The sequence below is a fragment of the Alligator mississippiensis genome, chromosome 1 (genome assembly GCF_030867095.1).
Source record: "Alligator mississippiensis isolate rAllMis1 chromosome 1, rAllMis1, whole genome shotgun sequence".
Taxonomy (NCBI): domain Eukaryota; kingdom Metazoa; phylum Chordata; order Crocodylia; family Alligatoridae; genus Alligator; species Alligator mississippiensis.
Window position 1 is genome coordinate 469,127,460 of NC_081824.1, and position 20,379 is coordinate 469,147,838.

The following is a 20,379-nucleotide window of genomic DNA, read 5'->3' on the forward strand; positions in this document are numbered from 1 at the left end:
ATTCTCACTCCAGTATAGATTGGTAACCCTGAACTAACTTCTGTCCAGCAATCTGGACACGTGGCCATTCCTATAAGAACTGGGCATCCATACAGTAGTGACACCTCCTTCTAGATTAGTCTGTCTTAAATTTTGTCCAAAGCCATGCTTTGGAGCAGTTGTGGGTTTAAAAACTCCCTCTAACTTATTGCTTTGATCTGCAGTTCTCTTGGCTGCCTCATGCAAGTTTTGACGCTGGTAATCTTTGATCGCAGCCTGGAAGCTTGGCCCCCCCCCCCCCCCCCCCAGCAGAGAGCACAAAACTGAATGTTTGTGCTTTTAATTAATTTTGAAATGAGGCTTTGTTCTAAATGCCTACAAAGTAAAACCTTCTTTTCTTTTTGTTTTTCCTTCCCATAGGCACTGGGTCAAACATCCTCTCTGCCCTTCAGGATGTATTCTGGTTCTCAAAGTCCAAGTTTGAGAAACAGCTCCAGATTATATCCGTGCTGCAATGGGTTCTGTCTTTCCTTGTCCTGGGTAAGTAATGCTTTTAGTCTACAATCAATGGGGGAAAGAGCTTATTCTGACGGTCAGGTTTAACCCTAGGTTTCCCATTCCTTAGGAATATTAAGTTGGAATGGCTTAGCTAACCCATCATTATGTGCTGCATGTGTGTTGCACATAGCATGGCAAAAAGTGGCTTGCAGGTGTTGGAGGATCACTTCTTTGAATGGCTGACTTTGATCAACCAGTGAGCTTTTTATTGCCATTACTGTTCAAAGTGTCTGGAAAAGTTGACTGTTGGCCACTAAGACCATGCAACCAAGAGGGGGAAAATTCACCCACTTTCCTTATAGCTGCAAGGCTGCTGCCCACAGCATATTCTCCAGTGCTTTTTTCAGCCCTCTCTTAAATGGTGCTGGCAACATTAACTCCGAGATTCCTGTCTGCTGGGCAATTGCAGCACTATTTGGCATGGCTGGTGTTCAACTGAGAGAGCCCGCAACAATTGCAGCTAGTCATCTTGTGCATGATGCTTTAATGCAGCGGGCAGGTAGGCTGCAGTTGGCTTTTCCCTCCTCCTTTGAGCTTATTGATAATTGAAGGTTTTGAAGTGGGACACAGGACTCGTTACCAACAGGCACAAAAAAAAAAATCCTTATTAAAGCACCAAAGATGGCTTGTCTCTTCTGTTCCATAGCAGCTCAAACCACACTTGAATCAGTGGGCCAGTTGGTCAGACTGCTCAAGATAGTTTTTGCTTTGCCCAATCCAACAGGCTTGTCTGAACTACTGCCAGCTCATCCCAGACTCTGGGACATCAAGTGAACTGTCCTTTCCTTCCTCACTGATGCTAGATTTAACATGGCATCTCCCACCAGTCTGAAGGGCTTAGAACTGACCCAGTTGCAAAGAAAAAGCATGTCTTGGGGAAACATCCTGTACCCTGAGAGGCTTTCATATGACAGGGAAGGAAATCCTGCTGTGGGTAAAGCTCTCATGAGATCCAGTGACCCAGCTGCAATAGCTAGAGAACCTGTTGATCTGGAGGAGGGGAGAGTGCTGTTGTTAAGGATTAACGACCTCACATTGAGACTAAGCCTTAAGTATGGAAAGCATCCGGCAAGGCGTGTTTGTGCTAATGTGCAGCCCCTCCACAGTGACTTGACATTTGCTCTCCTCTCCTTTTTGGCAACTCCCAGGTGTTACTTGCTCTATCATACTCGTGTACATCCTCTGCACAGACTGCTGGGCAATTGCAGCACTGTATGTGGCATGGCTGGTGTTCGATTGGGATACTCCAATGAAGGGTAAGCATTACAAAACACCGAACACTGCTGCTTACTCCTATGTTGGGGGGCTGTACATCAGGACTGTGCGAAATGACACTGTTTTGTTTCGATTTGAAACGGTTGTTGTTTTTTTTTGTCAAAACAGCGTTGCTGTTTCGATGTCTCACCCATAGGCTAAAATGGGGAAGCTCAAAACGGCCTATAACTTTGTCATTTCTGGCACTCTGGCTTGGATGAAAGTTGCAGGGATGGTAGCCCCTTCTGAGGGCATGAAGCTTGCCAAGCTTCAAGGAGATAAGTGCAGGGGTTTGGGGGAAACAGCACCTCAAGCTGCAGACAAGCAAAACTCGTGACATGGGTGACACTGTTAAGGTGCAGCAGGCCTGCTAGTTAGTCCCTGGTGAGGCCATGAAGCCTGCCAGCTGTGGAAGAGATTGGTGCAGGGGTTTTGGGGCCTGCACCTCTAGCTACTGACAGGCAAAACTCATGCCATGGGTGCTTGTGGGACTGCCCATCTTGGGGCCGAGGGGGTGAAAACTGCAGGTCTGCCAGGCCCTGCTGTGGCCACGAAGCCTGCGAGCTGTCAAGGAGATGGGTGCAGGGGGAGTCTGAGTTCTGGGACCCTGCACCCCTAGCTGCTGACAGGCAAAACTTGTGACATGGGTGGGTGACACTGTTAAGGTGCGCCCTCGCTTGGCTGACCCCAAGGCAGAAAGCAGGGCAGTTCAAACAATACTGCCTTTTATGCGGTTTTCCCATCCCTCCCCCAGAGCACTGGGATTGGAAGGGACCCCAGGAAAGGGTGCCAGTCACTGGCCAGCTACACAGTCAATAATGAGAGCACTCCTTCCCCCTCCCTCTCCTTACTTTAGTTTGTTTCCCTGCAGGCAAGCCCAGCTTAAGCTTCAAAACTCAATGTTTTGAAAACTTTGAAACTTTTCAACTTGCCTCCTTTTGTTTCAGGGCTGTTTTGAAGCTCTTGTTTCATTTCGATTTTGCTGTTTCAAGCCTGAAACAAAACTGCTGGCAAAATGTCATACAGCCCTACTGTACATCCAAACTGCCATATTTGGAAGAATGCCAAATAAGTTTTTCCCCTAATTTTCATAGGCAGGCTCAATTCTGAATAAGTGTGGCTGGCTTTATGCCTTTTTACATCTTATGTGAAATTCTTATGTCCAGGTAGTGATTGCAAATAATCCTCTTGGTCAAAAATAGGATTTAGCAGGAGATTTTAGATGCCGGGCACTTTGGTAATCTTAGCAACCCATTGCCCTGACTTTTTTTTCTTTTTTTCTTTTGCAGATTTCCACCCCCCCCCCCCCCCCCAAAAAAAAAAAAGCTTTAACAAGATTGAGTCCTCATTCTGGCAGTCCTGACTTAAAATAGTTTGACCGCTTCTTTTAAACTCCTTGTGTCAATACCGCTCTAAAACTTGACTCCTGGGTTCTCTTGTCTGGCACTTCTGCAGTAGTCACAACTCTGCCATGCTCAGGTTGCTCCTGTCTGAAGTCAGGGGGTGATGCAGGTGTCGCACACTTGTTGCTTCTCACAATTTTAATGCAGGATGGTTTCCATGAGTGTCTGCATGGTTCTGAGGTTTCTGGTTGGTGTCAGCATTGACAGGTTCTTCCTTCTGAGTGTTGTGGGGTTCCCCCCCCACTTTTTCACAATACGTTTTCTTATTTTAAGGTGGAAGAAGATCCCCGTGGGTCAGAAACTGGGCCATGTGGCGGTACTTCAGAGATTATTTTCCAATACGGGTAAACAACTTTCACTTCAGTCAGCTCTTAATCTCTTACTGCTCTTAAGTGCTTTGACTTTGTGACTCTCTCAGATGTTTTGTAGGAAGCAGAGTTTGAACAGAACGACTATTTTTTTTTTTCCCTTTTGTTGATCTCTTTTTGTTAAACCCAGTCTGCTTTTTGCCTTACAAATCTGTTGCACCCCTATCAATAGGATTGTCATACGCTTTTGAGATGAGTCCCCAGTGACTTGAAGGCATCAATTGGTCCACTGCTTTGTGTGGATGCTCTTCAACAAAAGCATCTCAACAGGGAGGATGTGTCCTGCCACTTATCTCTGGCTCCTGTGTACAAAGGGAGAATGCAAATAAATGCTTATCACCCACGACCAGCCAGGCACGCGCTCAGCTGCCGACTCAGACCTAGAGCCAGTACCAACATTGCGATGCAATTGGGAACTGATGCTGGCTGCTTCTTGCTGCCTGCCTGGATGAATGTTGGTGTTGGCTGAACTCCCCTCTGCAGCCCCATGCTCCTGCCTTGTGTGAGAGCATGGCTGTAAGGGGAGGGCAGAGTCGGTTCAGGCACTTTGTCAAACGTACAGCCATGGGACTCTTTCCAGACGCACAGGAGTATTGACATGAAGCATGAGCTGTTCTAAGTAAACTGAGATAGTGAGCCCCTTCTCACAGATCAGACCCCCCCCATCCTCCCCTCCCCTTACTGTAGCCAGGTAACTAGAAATCACATGTTCTTTGTCCCATAAAGGTGCATAGCGTGTCTAGGCATATCTTTCAGGCTCAGAGGACCTACATAGCCAGGTGTGGAGGTGGGGTGTGTGTATATGGAGGCCTTGCACAGGGCAAAGGGAGGAGAAAATGAGGCTTGCCTGCTAGCAAACACAGCTGAATGCATATGCCATGACTGCTGCTCCTAGGAAAAGAGCACAGGCTTGCTTGCCATTCTGGGCACTGGCATGAGGGGGTAATGTGGTTTGTTTTCAAACAAACCACTCCTAGGTCTCTGCCCTGACCAGTTCAAAATCCTGCCCTAACTTTACCCCCAGACTGTATCCAGCATGTGTTAAAGGAAGGGCAAGATGGGTCGAGGGTACCAGCAGAGGCTGGAAGCTGTGCACACCCTTAGCAAAGACCAGTCCCTGGCAGATCCTGTATTCAAAGCTGCTCCTGTGCTCATGCATGGTCATCTTCTGCTGGAAGGTGTTGGAGATGCGCCGCCTCCAATGCACATGCCACTGGCCTAAGTGGCACCTCTCTTATTGCACAGAGGGGCAAGTGCTACAACTTGATGCCAAGGGGGTGTTGGATCTTATAGTAGGGTTAGAGCAAAGAATTTAAATGACTTCTGGTGTGGCAAAAGAACTGAGAAGCATATGAGTGTTTTTCATGCTGTGGCTTCTGTCTTTCCAGCCTTTGTGTAATTACATAAACTGATATTGGTCTGTTTGGCTCTTGGAGCTTGTAAAGTGCAAAACAAGGAGGTGGGCTGGACTCTTGAAACCACACAACCCCTTGCAGCTTTGCTGCAGTTGGGGAAAATTACACTCTTATGGCAGGACTTTGCCCTGCCTGGCTCTTTCCCATAGGTGTTGAGCAACTAAGCTGGGCTTTATGATTTGCAACAGAGGCAACATAGCTTAATTTCCCTTCTGTATCTGTTGGCCTGTCCTAGACAGAGTCTAGCAACTGGTCTGAACACTGAACTTCAGTGCACTGGTGTCTTGCACAGATGGAGATGCAACACCTGGTTAAGTCCATACATGCTCTAGGGCAGGTGCAGTTGCAGCAGGAAATGCAGAAGTTGCAGTCTCAGTCCATGGGAGATTGCAAAATTGCCTTTCACTTTGGATTGAATAGGAGAAGCTTTCTACAGGGGGAGGGATCTGACTTCTGCTTAGAAGTGACCTAAGCAATTTTTTTTAAAGTGGGGAGAGAAATATTAAAGGGGCTATATCACAAGACTTTGGGGTCTTAGTTAACCCATGGCTTGAAAAGCTCCTGGGTTCTCCACCAGTCTGATGGGGAGTCAGAGCTGTCTGGCTGTGATGGGGCCTATAGGGTCCCCAGCCCAATCCATGTGGTATAGCTGCTCCCTCCACACCCTGGAAACTCGGGCTTCCTCAGCGATGCTAGTGTTCCCAGTTGGGTGTTAATGTAACTAATATATTTTCATGAACTTCTTAGGTTTGGGGCAAATCTGCAGCTTGGAAAAACTCCTAGGCAGCTCTATGCATGCAATTGAAATAGCAAGTAAACTAGCATGGGCTGTGCTACAAGATAGGGCATTAAACAAACAGGTACTGGTCCAGACTGATCTAGTGATCTCAGTCAAGGAGCGAGTAAAATGGGCCTGTCACACACCACCTCTGGGACGTCCAACAAATTGCTTCAGCTTCCAGCCCTGGCCTCTGCTTAGTTTCTCCTCTGACAACTTAAGCACACAACTTGCCTGAGCTTCTTAATTCTTTGAGAAACAAGATGAGGCTGCTGTGTTCCCTGAAGTACAAAGCCAGGTTGCTTGGGTCTGCCACAACTTGGACCTGTCGGGGTCCTGGTCTGGGAGCAGACACTGGCAGCTTAGTTACCTGGACAGTGTAGTTACTAATCTTTTATGTTAACAGTTTTGAACCAAAAAGAGGACAAAGCCAGTAGGAAAATAGTGTGCACCTGAGTGAGGGACTAACATAAGAGAGATGGGGGGTGAGCAGGGGAATGCAACTAGGTTACAGAAAATACAATGTTGGCCAACTAAGCCCAGGGCACTAATCTTACATTGCATGCTCGGAGAGCTGGAGTGTGCTTCCCAAGTGTCCATTCCCCTTGTTTAAAGCCTGTGCAGGGGACCGAACAGCCCTACTGCTGGAAGCGCAGCCAGCAATGCAGTTAGTGAGGGTAGCAAGCAAGAGGGCCAAACACTTCACCAGGCCAGCAGCTTCCTAGGCTTGTGCTTCCTGCTCCGGGCTTGGTGAGCATGAGTTTGACAAATCCATGCCGGCTGCTTGTGACCAGTCTTTCCTTCTCTAGATGCTTGCACATGGCCTTCCTTAAGAGATGCTCCACTAACTTCCTCGGTATTGAGGTGAAGCTAACCAGTCTGTAGTTCCCTAGGTCCTCCTCTTTTCTTGATCTATATGAGAAAGGCACTACATTGGCCCCCCTTCCAGTCCTCTGGTACTTGACTGGTCTCCCGTGACTTCATGAAGTTCATTGCCAAGGGCTCAGAGCTCTTTAAGTCCATAAATGTGGGTAACTGGGCTTTGAAGGAGAATTGCAGCGATCTACAGGCTGGTGCACAACAGCCCTGTAGGAGTAGTAACACCTAATCTTTTGATGCAGCCCTTTGGACGGAGTGCAGCAGCAAACATCCAGCTGGCTAGTAATGGCTCTAAAGTGCAGGATGATGTAGTCTGTCTCCAGAGTGCAGGTACTGATGTGCCCTACTGATCCATACTTATCTCTTTATGATGATGGCGAGTGTCAAATTCTAAAGGTCTTAATTTCCCTGACTTAATTACAGTCAGGGAAACTCCCATGAGCCAGGATCTGTGCACGTGCATGCTTGCACTGCTCCTCTTGCTGAGCAAGCATGCTGGAGATACCACACCCAGGCCTCTAGGCATGGCTTAAGTGCTAATTCCCTCAAGTTCTGCTAGAACTGGTCAAGAGATGTCCTCAGACCTAAGCTTTATCTTGGCACTGTATGAACACTTTAGTGGAGTTGCAGTGGTTACAGCCAGAGTAAGTATCTTTGCCAAGGGTTGAGCCTTGTCAGGAGCTTTTGCTGCTTGCTGCTGAACAGCTTGGCTCTGGCTGAGCTCACTGGCATCCAGGAAGAGCTTTCTTCTCTTTCTAGCTGCTTTTGTATATCGGTAGGTTAGCAAGGGCCCATGGGTCTTGCAGCAGATCACCTGTAATACCTGCTTCCAATAATGTTCAGTTCCACAGGCAGCTCTTTCTGCTGAAATTATACAGATGAACCTGGGTAGCTCAGATCTGAGGCCTGCAACCAGCCATGGGCACACCTAGAGCTCTGAGACCAGCATAGATGGTGAGGTGCATCACCACGTATAAAACACATTTTTCTCCGGTTAAAAATGACCTAGAAACTGTACTAATATGCCAGGGCCTGGGGTTGCATTATTTGGTTTAAGGTTGAAACAAAAATGAATACAACCCTGTAGACTGTTTTTAGGAGGGTAGGGCTATGTTGCCTGGAGCAGTGGAGGGCTCTCTGCAGAGACCTTGCAGCCTGTGGGTCTAGGTGAGAGCAGCCTCTGGCTGGTTCTTACTCTGCTTGGGGAAAAGGCAAAGAAAACTAACCCCAGCCTTTCCTGCACACTCCTTGCAGTCCTACCTTTTGTCCTCTGCCCTTTCTTATACATGCATGTTTGCTTGTCAGTCTGGCTTTTCTTGATTGCTCCTATTGTTCAGTTCTTCCTGTTGGGCAGCAACATCTCTTGCTGCGTTCTGCCCCCAGCCCTGTTGCCCTGCCGCCTTGGCTGCGGTGTATTCTTTCACCCTCCATCTCCCAGTTAGAGCCCACTTGGGGCTGCTTATGTTTTCCCTCCATCTACTTGACACTTGGTCCCTGGAAGCCCAGGCTGCTCGGGCAGGCACTGAGCACACTTTCCAGGCATGGCAGCTGCAACTTGTTGGTCCACCCTGTTTTGGCCCCAAAGCCTGTGTTAAGCTGTGGAGGAAAGAATGGAAGAGTGTCCATCTCCCAAAGCCAATGCTCTGCTGTGTGGCCATCTGCACCAGAGGGACTAGCTTCGTCCAGCCTGGAGTCGCACTCAGCCTTGGGGGTTTTCTTAGCTGGGTCTGTGCCTGCACAAGGGAATAGGGTGCTTCTTGGTGATGCTTGCTGCTTCTGTCCCCAGAAGGCAAGTGGGGTTGTGGCAGGGTCTCTGGACTAATGGAAGTGGTGACAGATTGACAAGTCCAATCAAGAATGCCTCTTGGCTGTGAAGGGTGTGAACTCCCTTCCGTAGTAAACCCACGTGCACAAGATTTGAGCTGACCAAGGTCATCTGCTGGGACAAGCCAGCTGCCTTCATCCCCCTGCCCTGTTCGGTCAAGCCCATACATCTTCTGCACTGTGCTTGGGGAAAGCTGTTTGAGGGTGATGCTGAGTACACACCTGGAGCTGCTCCAAGGCAGCCACATTGCCTTGTGTTTCAGGGAGTTGGTTTGGTGTGGAGCAGGAGCAGAGGATGAGACTAGTTTCAACTGGCTGCTTGTGGGTACAGCAAGGCCCGGAGATGGCTCTGACATGCCCTGAATTGGCAAGCTCAGCATTGACGTTCAGACTGACATCCAGCACTGCATGTGCAAGATAAATCTGATCATTTTTCTTCCCTTCAAAGTCCACTTTCTTTTTAGCCAGTTTTCTTCCCTCTCTTTCTGCCTGAAGCAGTTTGCATTCCTGGCACTGAGAACTCTCCCTGTTTCATAGATGTTAGGGTCGGAAGGGACCTCAATAGATCGAGTCCGACCCCCCCCTTACCTGGCAAAGCCATAGCCACATGGATTTGCCGTCTTCTCCATCCATAACCATGAACATGCCATGCAGCTCTAGTTGCTTGAGATGCATTAGACTTGTCTAGCAATTAAGATGAAGGGGAAAGGGTCACAGCCTTTTATCTGGAGCACAATGTGTTTATCTGAAAAGCACGCTGCTCCTGACTTCTCAAGGGTAGTGGGTGTCATAATGAAAACTGTCTTGATTGATCTGTTGGTGCATCCCCTAGCACAGTGGGTCCTAACTTTTTTTAGATCGTGGACCAGCAAACTGCAGACCAGAAGTAATTGGCATACTGTGGACTGGCAGCCAACACTGTATACAAAATTATAAAATAAGGGTTGGCTGCCGGTCCACAGTACGCCGGTCGCTTCTGGACTTGCAGTCCGGCAGCCAACCCTTTGCAGCCCAGTACTGGGCCATGGCCCAGGGGTTGGGATACTCTGCCTTAGCACCTGGAGTGCCCAACCCCCTTCACTGTGCATCTGGGCAGCAAAGATAGAGCTGAGCTCTGCTGGGAAAGGCCAGAGTGAATGTACACGGGTCTGCCAGGCTGGTCGGTATTCACGCAGGGAGGGCAGACGGGTTGCTTGGCACACTATTAACAAGGGAGTGATTAGACAATAAGGTTAAAAGTCGCTGTTGCCGTAATTCATTAAGCAGTGAACTTCACTGTGGGTGTGGCTGTCGCTAAATATACAGCACTTGGCATAAGGGGGCTGCCTCCAGGTCTTGAACGCTAGGTGCTGTCATAATTCAGGGATTGGCTGTATTCTTGTGGCTCTCGAGATTAGTCACAGCAATTCATAGCAGTGTAACTTGGAATGAGAAATGTGGTCCCCAGGGTAGGGGGTGATCTGTTGACTGACGTGCTGCACTACTGCATGTGCTTTTCAGGAAGAAACACTAACGTGTTTTCTACAGCTCATTAGCAAGTGCCGTCCCATGTGTCCTTCAAACAGTTATTTGATTAACTACAATGTATTGGGGACACCGGAAGCCCATTTCAGCCACGTGCTGTGGTGTTGTCATATGTTACCTTCTATTGCCAAGAAAACTTTTGGCTTAAGCTCGCAGCAGCACAGTGCTACTGACCTAGCTTTTGGGGGAAAGCTGCTTTGTGCTTTATACACATGCCTAATAGTGCATATTTGTGCTAGAAAGGGCCAGGTTCTGCCTCTAGATGTGGGGGCCTGCCGGCTCTTTGGGGATGGTCTTTACACAGCTAGTGCAGCAGGGTCCTGGGTCACGTTGGGGGTGCCGCAGTTTAAATACATGAGTTTTTTGGCAGAAACTGGCCCAGCTGCCTGAGGGGCACTGGAGCATCTGTTACAGAGCAGATAAAGCCTCTGCTTTTTCTGAACCTGACAGCCCCTAAAGCCTGCCTCTGAATGCAGGGAAACCAAGCACATCTCTGCTCCCACAGCCACCGAGGAATTGTACTCTGCATTCCCCTGTCTGCTTTGTGAAAGGCCAGCTGGCAGCTTGCGCGTGCTGTCCGGGCTTTCATGGCAGATCAGAGGACTGAGGGAAGTGATGCCAGGCGGTCCCTCCCATACGGATTACAGGTAAACCAAGCTGCAGCCCAAGTATTGGGTTGCCTTTCCCAGTCAAACAACCATTCATGGCTCTTTCTGCTCTGATAGGCATTCTCTGTAAGGGGAACCCAGTTTGCCATACCAGGCAGCTGGCACAGATTCAGCCAACCCATGGATTTGTTCCTCTGCACTGTGCCCACAGGTGGGAACTGAGACACACCCGTGACATTTTGGCTTGTTTTAAGAGGGATTGGTTCTGTGCCAGGCTTTTTTTCTCCCTATTTTTCAAATGGTCAAAAAAATACTTTCAGCCATGAATCAAAGCCTTGTCACTTGGGTTCCCATACAATCCCTCCAGGAACTGAATACTGGCTGCAGGGGCCTTCCGTGCCCTGTTTTGGCACGGTAAAAAGCCTGTGAGAGGGTAAGACTACAAAGGGCAAAGGTCTGCGTGACATGAGGAGAAAGGAGGTACAAATCTGCTGTGGTTTGAGAAGAAACCTGGTGATGCTGCTGAAAGGGGAGAGTGGCTAGTATGGAGCAGCTCTCACAGTACCAAGCAGGAGCTTGCAGGGTTGTTGCAAGTCCCAGAGCCTGTAGCTGGGTATCAGTCTAGCCTCACTAACAGCTGTGGGCCACAGATGTGGGATGCTTGGCCCTGGTGTCCTTAGCTCTTGCATGGGTCATAGCCTATAGTAAAAAGCATTGTAGAATAAAGTGTGACCTGCAGTTCCAGGACAAGGAAGACTTTTAGTTTGTGAAGGGTCAGGGAGAGAGCAGGAGGGAACTAAAAAGAGCGGGGGTAAGGTTATTAATGAAATCCAACAAGATCAGACCTGCTGTCCTGGGTCAGACCACAGGTCCATCAAACCCAGTGTCCTGTATCTCTTGGGGTGCAGACACGCACAGCCCTTCCCAGATGCCCCTGACAGGGAACCAGTTCATTGTTATGTGAAGTACTGTGGCTCTGAAGCATGCCTTGTGGAGGATGCGGGGAGCCTTGCACCCATGTTTTGAGAGGTCCAAGGTGTGGATGTCTTGTGGTTGACAGCATTTTTCACTTGTGTCCCTTCTCTCCTAAATGTGACTTCAGTAGGCTGTAAATGACCTGAAGTGTGCTTGCCTGACTTGGCTGTAGGCTTGCACTTGTGTGTGCCCAGAAACTGAGGAGATGGCAGGGTGCGATGATGGGCTGCAGTGGAGTCGAGTGAGGATGCAGCTAGCTGTTGGATCACTCTTACTGAATAAGCAGTGCAAGGGAGCTCAGTGATATAAAGGAGGTGGGGAAGAGCGTTCTTGCTGCATCCCTCAGCAGCATGGTGGGGAGGAACAAAGCAGTGTGGGATGTTTGGAGGATCAGCCGGACCCACGTCAGAGCACTGTCCCCATATAACGCTGAATCAGTTCAGTGAATGGATTTAAGCCCTTCCAGGCAAACTTAAACTGGGTGAACAAGCCTGTATGCCTTCCTGCTTCAGGTTTTAAAGTGCACCTGAAATGAGAAGACAACGTGCTAAGGGGGAAAGGTATTTCCTCCGTGGAGGTATACAGGGCTTCTCCAAACTGATCCATCTCCTGTCCTGCTTCAGTGACTATGAATATATTCATTTGCACAGTATGTGTTTGTTTAAAGGTTAGGAGCCAGAAGGATTCTCTTGATTTTTTTTAAATAGTCCTTTCCATGAATCTTGCTGAGCTGAAGTGTGCATGATGTGCACATCCTTGGCAGGAGGTGACTTTAAGGGCTGGGACAGTAACGGTCATGACTGTATCATGGGTTTTGGAACTCGATGTCACGCTGACTTTCTTTCGGGCCTCCAGTGACATCATGTAACAGCTTCTGCACATGTCTTCTCTGCTCTAAGCCAAGACTCTCCTCTTTGTTGTAGCTGGTGAAGACCCACAACTTGCCAACCAATCGGAATTACATATTTGGCTACCACCCACATGGCATCATGGGCTTTGGCGCATTCTGCAACTTTGGCACAGAAGCCACCGGGGTCAGCCAGAAGTTTCCTGGCATTAGACCGTATCTTGCTACGTTGGCTGGGAACTTCCGGATACCAATTTTGAGGGACTACTTGATGTCCGGTGGTAAGTGAAGGGAAGGAGGGAGTTTGCTCTTATCTCCTCCAGAGCAGTCCTAGTCTCTTTCAGTGCATAGTAATGTCAGGAAACAGTTTTGGAAATGTTGGCTCTGACTGCTAGAAACTTGATGCAAGATCCCTTTCCGTGCCAAATCGGTCCTTTCCCAAGAGCAGCTTGTCCTGATCGGCTTTGGGGCAGAGCTGTCTGTAGCTAAGTAGCCTAGTGGTGTTAATGAGAGAACAGGCCAGATCTCTCCAGAAAATGGATGCAAGCCTTCCCTTCAGTACTTGTCACTAATACACTTTGCTTCTCTGCCCTGATGCCTACAGTTTTTACCATAGGGGGCACTTCACAGATGTTTTAGGAAGTTATTAGGGATGGATTTGGTAGCCGTGCTGGTCTGAGATGAAAAGAAATGCAAAACTCTAGGACTCTTGGTTCGGAGATAATACTTTTTATTAGACCAACCGAGTTGGTCTAATAAAGGTATCATCTCCGAACCAAGAGTCCTAGAGTTTTGCATTTCTTTTCGGAAGCTTATTAGTAGTCCAGGCCTTCCCTTCCAAAAGCCTAAATCCTTTGTCAAGTAGCAGGGCGATAGATGTTAGCCTTGGATGATTAGAAAGCGGCTCTGTTTGGCAGGAGGCTGTGAGGAGGTTTCATTTAGATTGAACACCCAAGAGGGCTGATCCCTTGCTGTGCCTGCTCACCTCGCTGTGCAATTTGCTTGGTTTATTTGCTTTAATTAGTTGCCTAGTGGGGATACAGATGCAAGTGCTTGGAGCAGTTGTGCCCACACAGCTGTTCACGGAGCACTTGTCCTTTTTTAAAAAAGCTCTGTTTTTTGTAGACGGGGCAGGGAGGGATTAACCTGTGGAACCAAGCTGTTGACTTTCACTAATCTACTCCAGTCTCAAAAGTGGGACTGTCTAATTTGGAGCTCCCAAGCTGTGTGGTCTCTGAGGAATTAAAAGGGAGCCTCCAGGCTGCAGGGCCCCCCAACCCTGGCTGCAGCAGCAGATGGTCTTCAGGCTCCCCTTCCTTCTGGCTTCCCTTGCCAGCCTCCACCCCAGGGGCACAGCCTAGCTCGGCTTGGTGCAGCCCAGAGGCTTTTGGCTCCTTTTGCTCTAAAGCTGGACAGACCTGTGCTACTAACTGAAGAGGGTTAGGTTCAGCTCAGGTGGTCACGCAGCTGAGCCCTGTAATAAGGAAGGGCTGTGGGCTTGGGGTTGGAGGGGCTTTGACTTTAAAAATCAGTACTGCAGCTATAGTGGTGGGGGAAGGTTTGGGGGGACTCTTTTTGAGTTTAATATTTTTATTTTATTTTTTTAAATAACTAAAACCCAATCTGCTCACCTAACAGGTGGTCTCCCCAGCTCACTGGGAAGGATCACAAGATGCTTTCTATGAGCTTTTGCAAGAATTGGGCACCTTTTAGATGATAAATCCCACAGGCCAAAATTTTCCTTCTGTTAAGAGGGTGCTTGGCCTAATGTCATACCATCCACAAGTCTCGGTAGTTTCAGCTAATAGGTATAGCAAGGGCTGGGTTTAATAAGTGACTTGTGTTTGGGTGGGGTTTTTTTTCCCCTGCAGTTGCTGTGTTTAGGTTTGTATAGCATTTGGGGGCAGTACTGAGCTGCTTGTGCCTTTCTAGAATCCAATGCAAATCCTTGTGCTGACTCTTCAGTTGCTAGAAACCTGCGGGTCCTCAGTACCTCATAGCCTGACTTCTCCCCCCCCCCCCTGCTTATTTTGGATCACATAGGTATTTGCCCTGTGAACCGTCACTCCATAGATTTCATCCTATCCAAGAATGGCACTGGCAACGCCGTGATCATTGTGGTGGGGGGAGCAGCAGAGTCCCTGAACTGCACGCCTGGGAAGAACTTGGTGATTCTGAAAAATCGGAAAGGATTTGTAAAGCTGGCTCTGCAGCATGGGTAAGAAGTGGGCTTGGGTTGGTGCCTGTCTGCCTTTTACATCCAGCACCCACTTTCCATGTTCTTTCAGTTCACCCCTCCCTGCTGATTATAGTGGAGTCTTCCCACTGCATTGGAGAAATTTCAGGCACAAGAGTGTCCTTGCCTCTTCTATGGCAGAGGCATGTGACATGATTTGCAGTGGAAGCAACCAGTCCCAGAGCAGAAATCCTTCTGTTAATGCCCTCTTCTCTCCCAGCTTCTGTGGCATGGGCTGTGGCTGCTTGCTCTACCACCTGCACCAAAGGAGGAAGCCGCTGCATTTCCAGAGCTTTGACTCGTTCTTCACCCAGGGCCAGTTCCACAGTGTTGTCCTGTCCTGAAATATGAACCAGCAAGCAGCTGAAGTACTGGCTTCCCTTCCCCCTTCTTATGCAAGGGATTTACAGAGTTCACCTCCCCGTGTGCTTTTTTTTTTTTGTACATGTTAAAGCATTCTGGTTCTCTTACTGTATGTAATAGTAATGCCGAATGGTCCCAGCTGAGATCAGAGCCCCTTGTGCTAGAGACCTTTCATGAATGTGAGCAGTCCCTTCTCTAAAGACATTGCAATCTGAAGTGATCAATAGATGCACAAGAAAATGGGGGTAAATGCCCCAGCCTTATCAAGTCTGATAGAAGCACAGGACAAACTGCTCCTAAATTGGAAACCAGAAGGGCAAGGAACTAACCTAGGGTAACACTGAGTCTGTGGCAGAGCAGGCATCCAACCCAGATCTCTTGAGTGTCTGATGTCTTGACCAACACCATAGGACCCACTGTAGCAGGTAGGATCTGGCTGACCACAGCAACTCCTAGACATAGCAGGAGCTCACTGGTATGCTTCAGGTCAAAAATTCCAGGAAATACAGCCTGCAAAACTCCATTGGAGACCCTGCCTGCACTCCTTTTTTTTTTTTTTTGCTTGGCCACATGTCTGCATGGAGCTGGGACCCTGATTTCTATCCAGTTCTAACAGCCTTTTGCCTTTCCCCCCTTCTAGGGCAGATCTAGTTCCCGTGTACTCATTTGGCGAGAACGAGGTGTACAAGCAGGTGATCTTCGAGGAGGGCTGCTGGGGCAGATGGGTCCAGAAGAAGTTTCAGAAGTACATTGGCTTTGCTCCGTGCATCTTTCATGGTCGTGGCCTCTTCTCTTCCAACACCTGGGGTTTGATCCCTTACCCTAACCCCATCACCACAGTTGGTGAGTCCTGCTGTTAGCCCTGCAGTGCTGAGCTGTTGCATTTCTAGGTGGAGGTGGCCAATTCGGTCACCTGCACTGGGGTTTGGAGCAGGGTTGATAACCCTTAATTCCAAGATGAACCGAGTCCCTTGCTTGTTCACTCTGATTTGTCCAGCTAGAGGCTATTTTTCTGGGTGGCTGTCTAGATAAATGTGACATGAACCCAAGCCCCTTAATCCTAAAGTAGCAAAGCCCTTCAGGAGGGAGAAATGACCAGCATCTTTCCAGGTGTCACTTTAGGGTAGATGTTGGGTGCCCGATTCACTTAAACTCGGCTCCTAATCGGATCTACCAGGAACAAGGCTCTTGCTGAAGGATGCACAGAATCTAAGTAACCATGCAATTCCCTAAGCGCTGCTTCAAGCCCAGAGTCCTCAGACTTCTCTGCTTCCTCTCTCTGTGTGGAGCCTGTCTAGTATCCCACTTAGTAGTGTATGGCAACAGCTCTTCTTGGGAACAGGGTGTGAACACCTGGTGAATCAGTAGCCAATTCTAGCATGCACAAAGCTTGTTTGATTTGGTGCGGCCCATTCATGAACAGTGTGCACTAGTCAGACCTGCCAGCTTGGTTCAGCATGTGTCAAGTCCCAGGAAGCACCAAGCTGTAAAACACAGCATCACTCCTGCCCCCTTGCTGGGGACATGGTCGGGAGCACCCACTGGTCTGTAATGGCAGCAAATTTATAATCTCTTGTCTTGGTGCCAGGGGTGCCATGTGCTACAGGGTAGCTTTGTGCAAGTATGGTGTGAGTGCAGCATGCTTTGCTGCAAGAAGGGGATTCTGTGGTGTGATTATTTTGCCCTGGTAACTTCATGTCTGATCCAGTGCCTGTTGAAGTCAGTGGAGGATGAGCCTTTTGCTGGGGTAGACAATTCTGATGCAAGCTGCATCTACATTGTTGTAACTGCAGCATTGAATGAGAATAATTCAGCTACAGTATGCACAAACTCCACTTTTTTTATTCTCTGTAAATAATAACACTCTGCTGCTGTTTTGTTTTGTTTTTTTTTCTTTGGGGCGGACAAACTCTAACTTTCCTTGTATTTTTTTTCACCCTCCTTCAGTTGGGGAGCCAATCACCATCCCGAAAACAGCTCATCCCACCCAGAGGGAAATCGACCTTTATCACAGCATGTACGTGAGCTCGCTGAGTAAGCTCTTTGACAAGTACAAGGCTAAGTTCGGCCTGCCAGAGACGGAGATCTTGGAAGTCAACTGAAAGGGCGACATTTGATTTGGCTTGGTGGGTGCTCCGTCCTGGAATTGGCCCCACAGACATTTTCTCCAGGACTCCAGATGTCTGTTTGATAAATCTGAAAGTGCGCGTGGGTGCAGATGGCAGTGTTGGTTTTAAAGGAAAGCAACTGTTAATCTCCAGATATTAGACGGTTTTTAAAATTAACCTTGCTTCAGATGCATCCCTTAATACATTACTCCTGCTATCAAAAAAAACCTCTCTCCTGTTTCCCATGTCCCCAGAAGTTGGGATTGAGGTGGGAGGGGAATGTGCTGGCTTCATGTATACTGTTCTCATACTCTGACAGCCAGTGATAGCATGGGGAGTACTATGAGTCTCCATGGCCCCAGCAGTGGCACAGATTGTGCTGGGATGGTAGGGCCCATTTTGCAGCCAAAAAAAAAAAAAAAATGAAGCACTTGCCTGATTAGATCATGGCCTTAACTAGATCAGGTCCATTGCACAATAACTGCCCTCTTTAGTTGGAGCACAAGGGCATTTTGAGTTAGAAATGCCCCCTCTGGAAGCACAAACAATGCAATTTGGTTGGGATCTCATGTGGCTTTTGCTGCGCATGGGGTTGGAAACCAAAGAACTTTGTGTCTCAAACCCTGCTATTTCCCTACATGGTGTTGGATATTTAACTGCCCCAGAAATATCTCCCTGTCCCTCTGTGAGCGTCTGACTCGTGATGGTATTTGAATGTGTGGCGGTGAAGGAGGTTTGGAAAGCTTGCAATGAGCCAGCAATACTTTAAATTCTAGAAGTATTTGGAGGTGCAATTTTCATGTGAATGCAACAAGCTGTGACAACCACTGAGACTTCTGCGTTGGAGTAAACCCAAGGAGACTTGTTCATGCACATATAAAATTGTGCATGTTCCCAGGATCCAGGCTGATGCGTGATGTTGGGAATAATTTCTCCTTTTTTTTTTTTTTTTTTTTTTTTTTTTTTTTTTTTTAAAGCTGACTTTTAGATGTATTGATTCTAATGTTCAATCCAGTGGATGCAAGAGTCGCCTTTCTACACAGGACCAACACTGACTGGTTTTTAAATGTTTCTGTAAATGTTTACATGGATGTTGATGCTTGTAGTGAGACTTGTTGTTCGAAGTATTGATGTGTTTGGAGCGTTGCACTACTGCATGTGTAACCTGCCTTCAGCAGTTCCTCGGTGAGTGTATTGAAGCTCTGCAATTGTGCCTTTGTCTCGGGTGAGAGGCCGGGGCTTTGTGTTCCTGGAATTTTGCGTTGTAAGACCAAACAAAGTGTTCGATCCTTCGGTGGGGTGTTGTAACCGCACCTGCCCATTTTGTACAAAATTTATAAAAATAAAATATGAGCAAAAACTTGTGCACGTGTTCCTGTATCCTTCCCCTGTACAGGGTACAGCCAGGCAGCTCCATTCCCTGCAAGCTGCCTCCTGTAATTTTGCTTTTATTTACACTGTCTGCTCAAGTGGTGCTCCAGTGCTTTTTGAGGTTTTTCCTTAATGGGACACCCCAATTTTGCAAACTTGGAATCAAAGGAGACTTAAAACTGAGTGAGAACATCAACATGGGGCTTCCATACATTGCTATGCATTGATTTCATGGCTGTAGTGAACTTGCATAAAGTCTCTTGGGGGTCCCTGCCAGGACAGTCCCAGGCATGTGTATTAAGGTAATAATACCTAGCAAATTAAGGAGGTTCTTCACCATTTGAGCTATAATAAGTCAGGGAAATGGTGTCTACACATTAAGGCTTCCTGCCTGGTGTGAGAACTGACAAAATGCAAGCATTTCATCCCTGCCAATAGGGCTAGGTAATAGGACCTACACCCCAGTAAATTTTGGTTCTGAACCCCTGGTTTTTCAGGCTCAAAGATGATGAGCCTCAGAATGGTAGCTGGTCCTTTATTTGCTGCTGGTGAACAATTTTGGAAAGCTAGCATCTGAGTGAATTGCCCCATTGTGCATCCAGCAAGGAGCAGAGCTGGGCTTAGAGTTACTTGGTTCTTAGCTTCCAGTTCCAAGCAAGAGGCTAAAGCGTTCCTGTAAATATTCTGTTCAGGACCCACTTTGTTAATCAGCTCCAACCAGGGTGGGAATGGCATTTTAGAGATGATAAATTCAGGGCAGGAGAATGTCCTGGGAATGCCAGTGACCAAAATCCACCTCTTCAAAGGGCTGGTGGAAATGGAGGAGACAAGTGCTATGAGCACAGCCACTGCTCTGAAGCAACTACCCTTGAGACTGGACAAATCATCCCTCAGAAGTGATTTACTGCTAGGATTTCTCCTGTAGCACTTTTCAGTTTCCAAGCCTTGGCACTAGACTAAATAGGAGGCTGATATTTAAAACCAATGTTTCTTTTTTTTCCCCCCTATGCCTAGTTCAGTGCTGGATCATAAACTCCTGCGTGAGGAGTGCCAGAGGGACAGAAAGGCAGTTGACTGCCAAATCTGAGTCTTGCCCATCTCTTCTCTGATCCTAGAAGGTAGCCTGGGGGCTCCACTCGCAGACGTGGACTAAGGCAGTTACGCTGAGGATGGGGCCAAAGTCCTAGCCTGCTGCTTCCATCTGCCTTGCACTGCAAGCTGTTAATCTCCAACATACTTATTCATGGGTAACTTTGCCAATGAGGGATATTAGGCCTCAGGGCTCCTTTGCCCCCCCCTCCCCCTTTGCTGTGGGAGCAGCAACTGCAGGGATGGCATGAAGTGAGTACAAGCTCTTACCAGAGCTAGACTCCCCCTTGCCTCTGGGCAGCAGGTGCAAAGAAGCAGCCAGCTTATGCCTGGGATGCTGCCTTGCTTCTAGAAGTGACTTGCACCCCCCTGGTTTGCCCTTGTGGAAGGGGGTTTGCATGGGGGATTTGGATCACTGATGCAAGGCCTTCCTGAGGACTGGGGCCTGGGCTCCTGCACCCTTTGCAGGTATCAAGCTCTGGGAGTGTAGTCAAGGGGCAATGCAAGAGGAGCTGTGCAGTGCTGTGTGTGCTCTTGTGGGTCTCCCTGGCACAGTACTGTAGGAAGGGGAAATGTAAGTAGAACCAGAAGGGACCACAAACTTGCCTCCTCTAGTGGCACCCCATTTTTTGACCTCATGGGCCAGGTAAGTAGCAAGGGATTAGTCTGTGTGCCAGGATTGGGCCCTGCATGGCCTCAGCTGACATGTGTGCACTGGGATCGGGCTCTGGAGCCCCATGCACTGGGAATAGGCCCTGATCTAGTATGCAGGGCCAAGTCCTGTGGGGCTGGATCTGGGT

General features: G+C 48.3%; 1 protein-coding gene across 1 annotated transcript in view; it reads left to right on the forward strand.

The window, feature by feature from the left end:
* The window catches only part of DGAT2 (diacylglycerol O-acyltransferase 2), a 30,434-nt gene extending 11,951 nt beyond the window's left edge, over positions 1-18,483 (forward strand). The window contains exons 2-8 of the mRNA XM_014601496.3: positions 400-519; positions 1,686-1,793; positions 3,468-3,538; positions 12,489-12,693; positions 14,456-14,630; positions 15,652-15,854; positions 16,959-18,483. Coding sequence (XP_014456982.1) covers positions 400-519; positions 1,686-1,793; positions 3,468-3,538; positions 12,489-12,693; positions 14,456-14,630; positions 15,652-15,854; positions 16,959-17,113 — 1,037 coding nt within the window. The 3' untranslated portion in view covers positions 17,114-18,483. The remainder of the gene's footprint in view (positions 1-399; positions 520-1,685; positions 1,794-3,467; positions 3,539-12,488; positions 12,694-14,455; positions 14,631-15,651; positions 15,855-16,958) is intronic.
* The last annotated feature ends 1,896 nt before the right edge of the window (positions 18,484-20,379 follow it).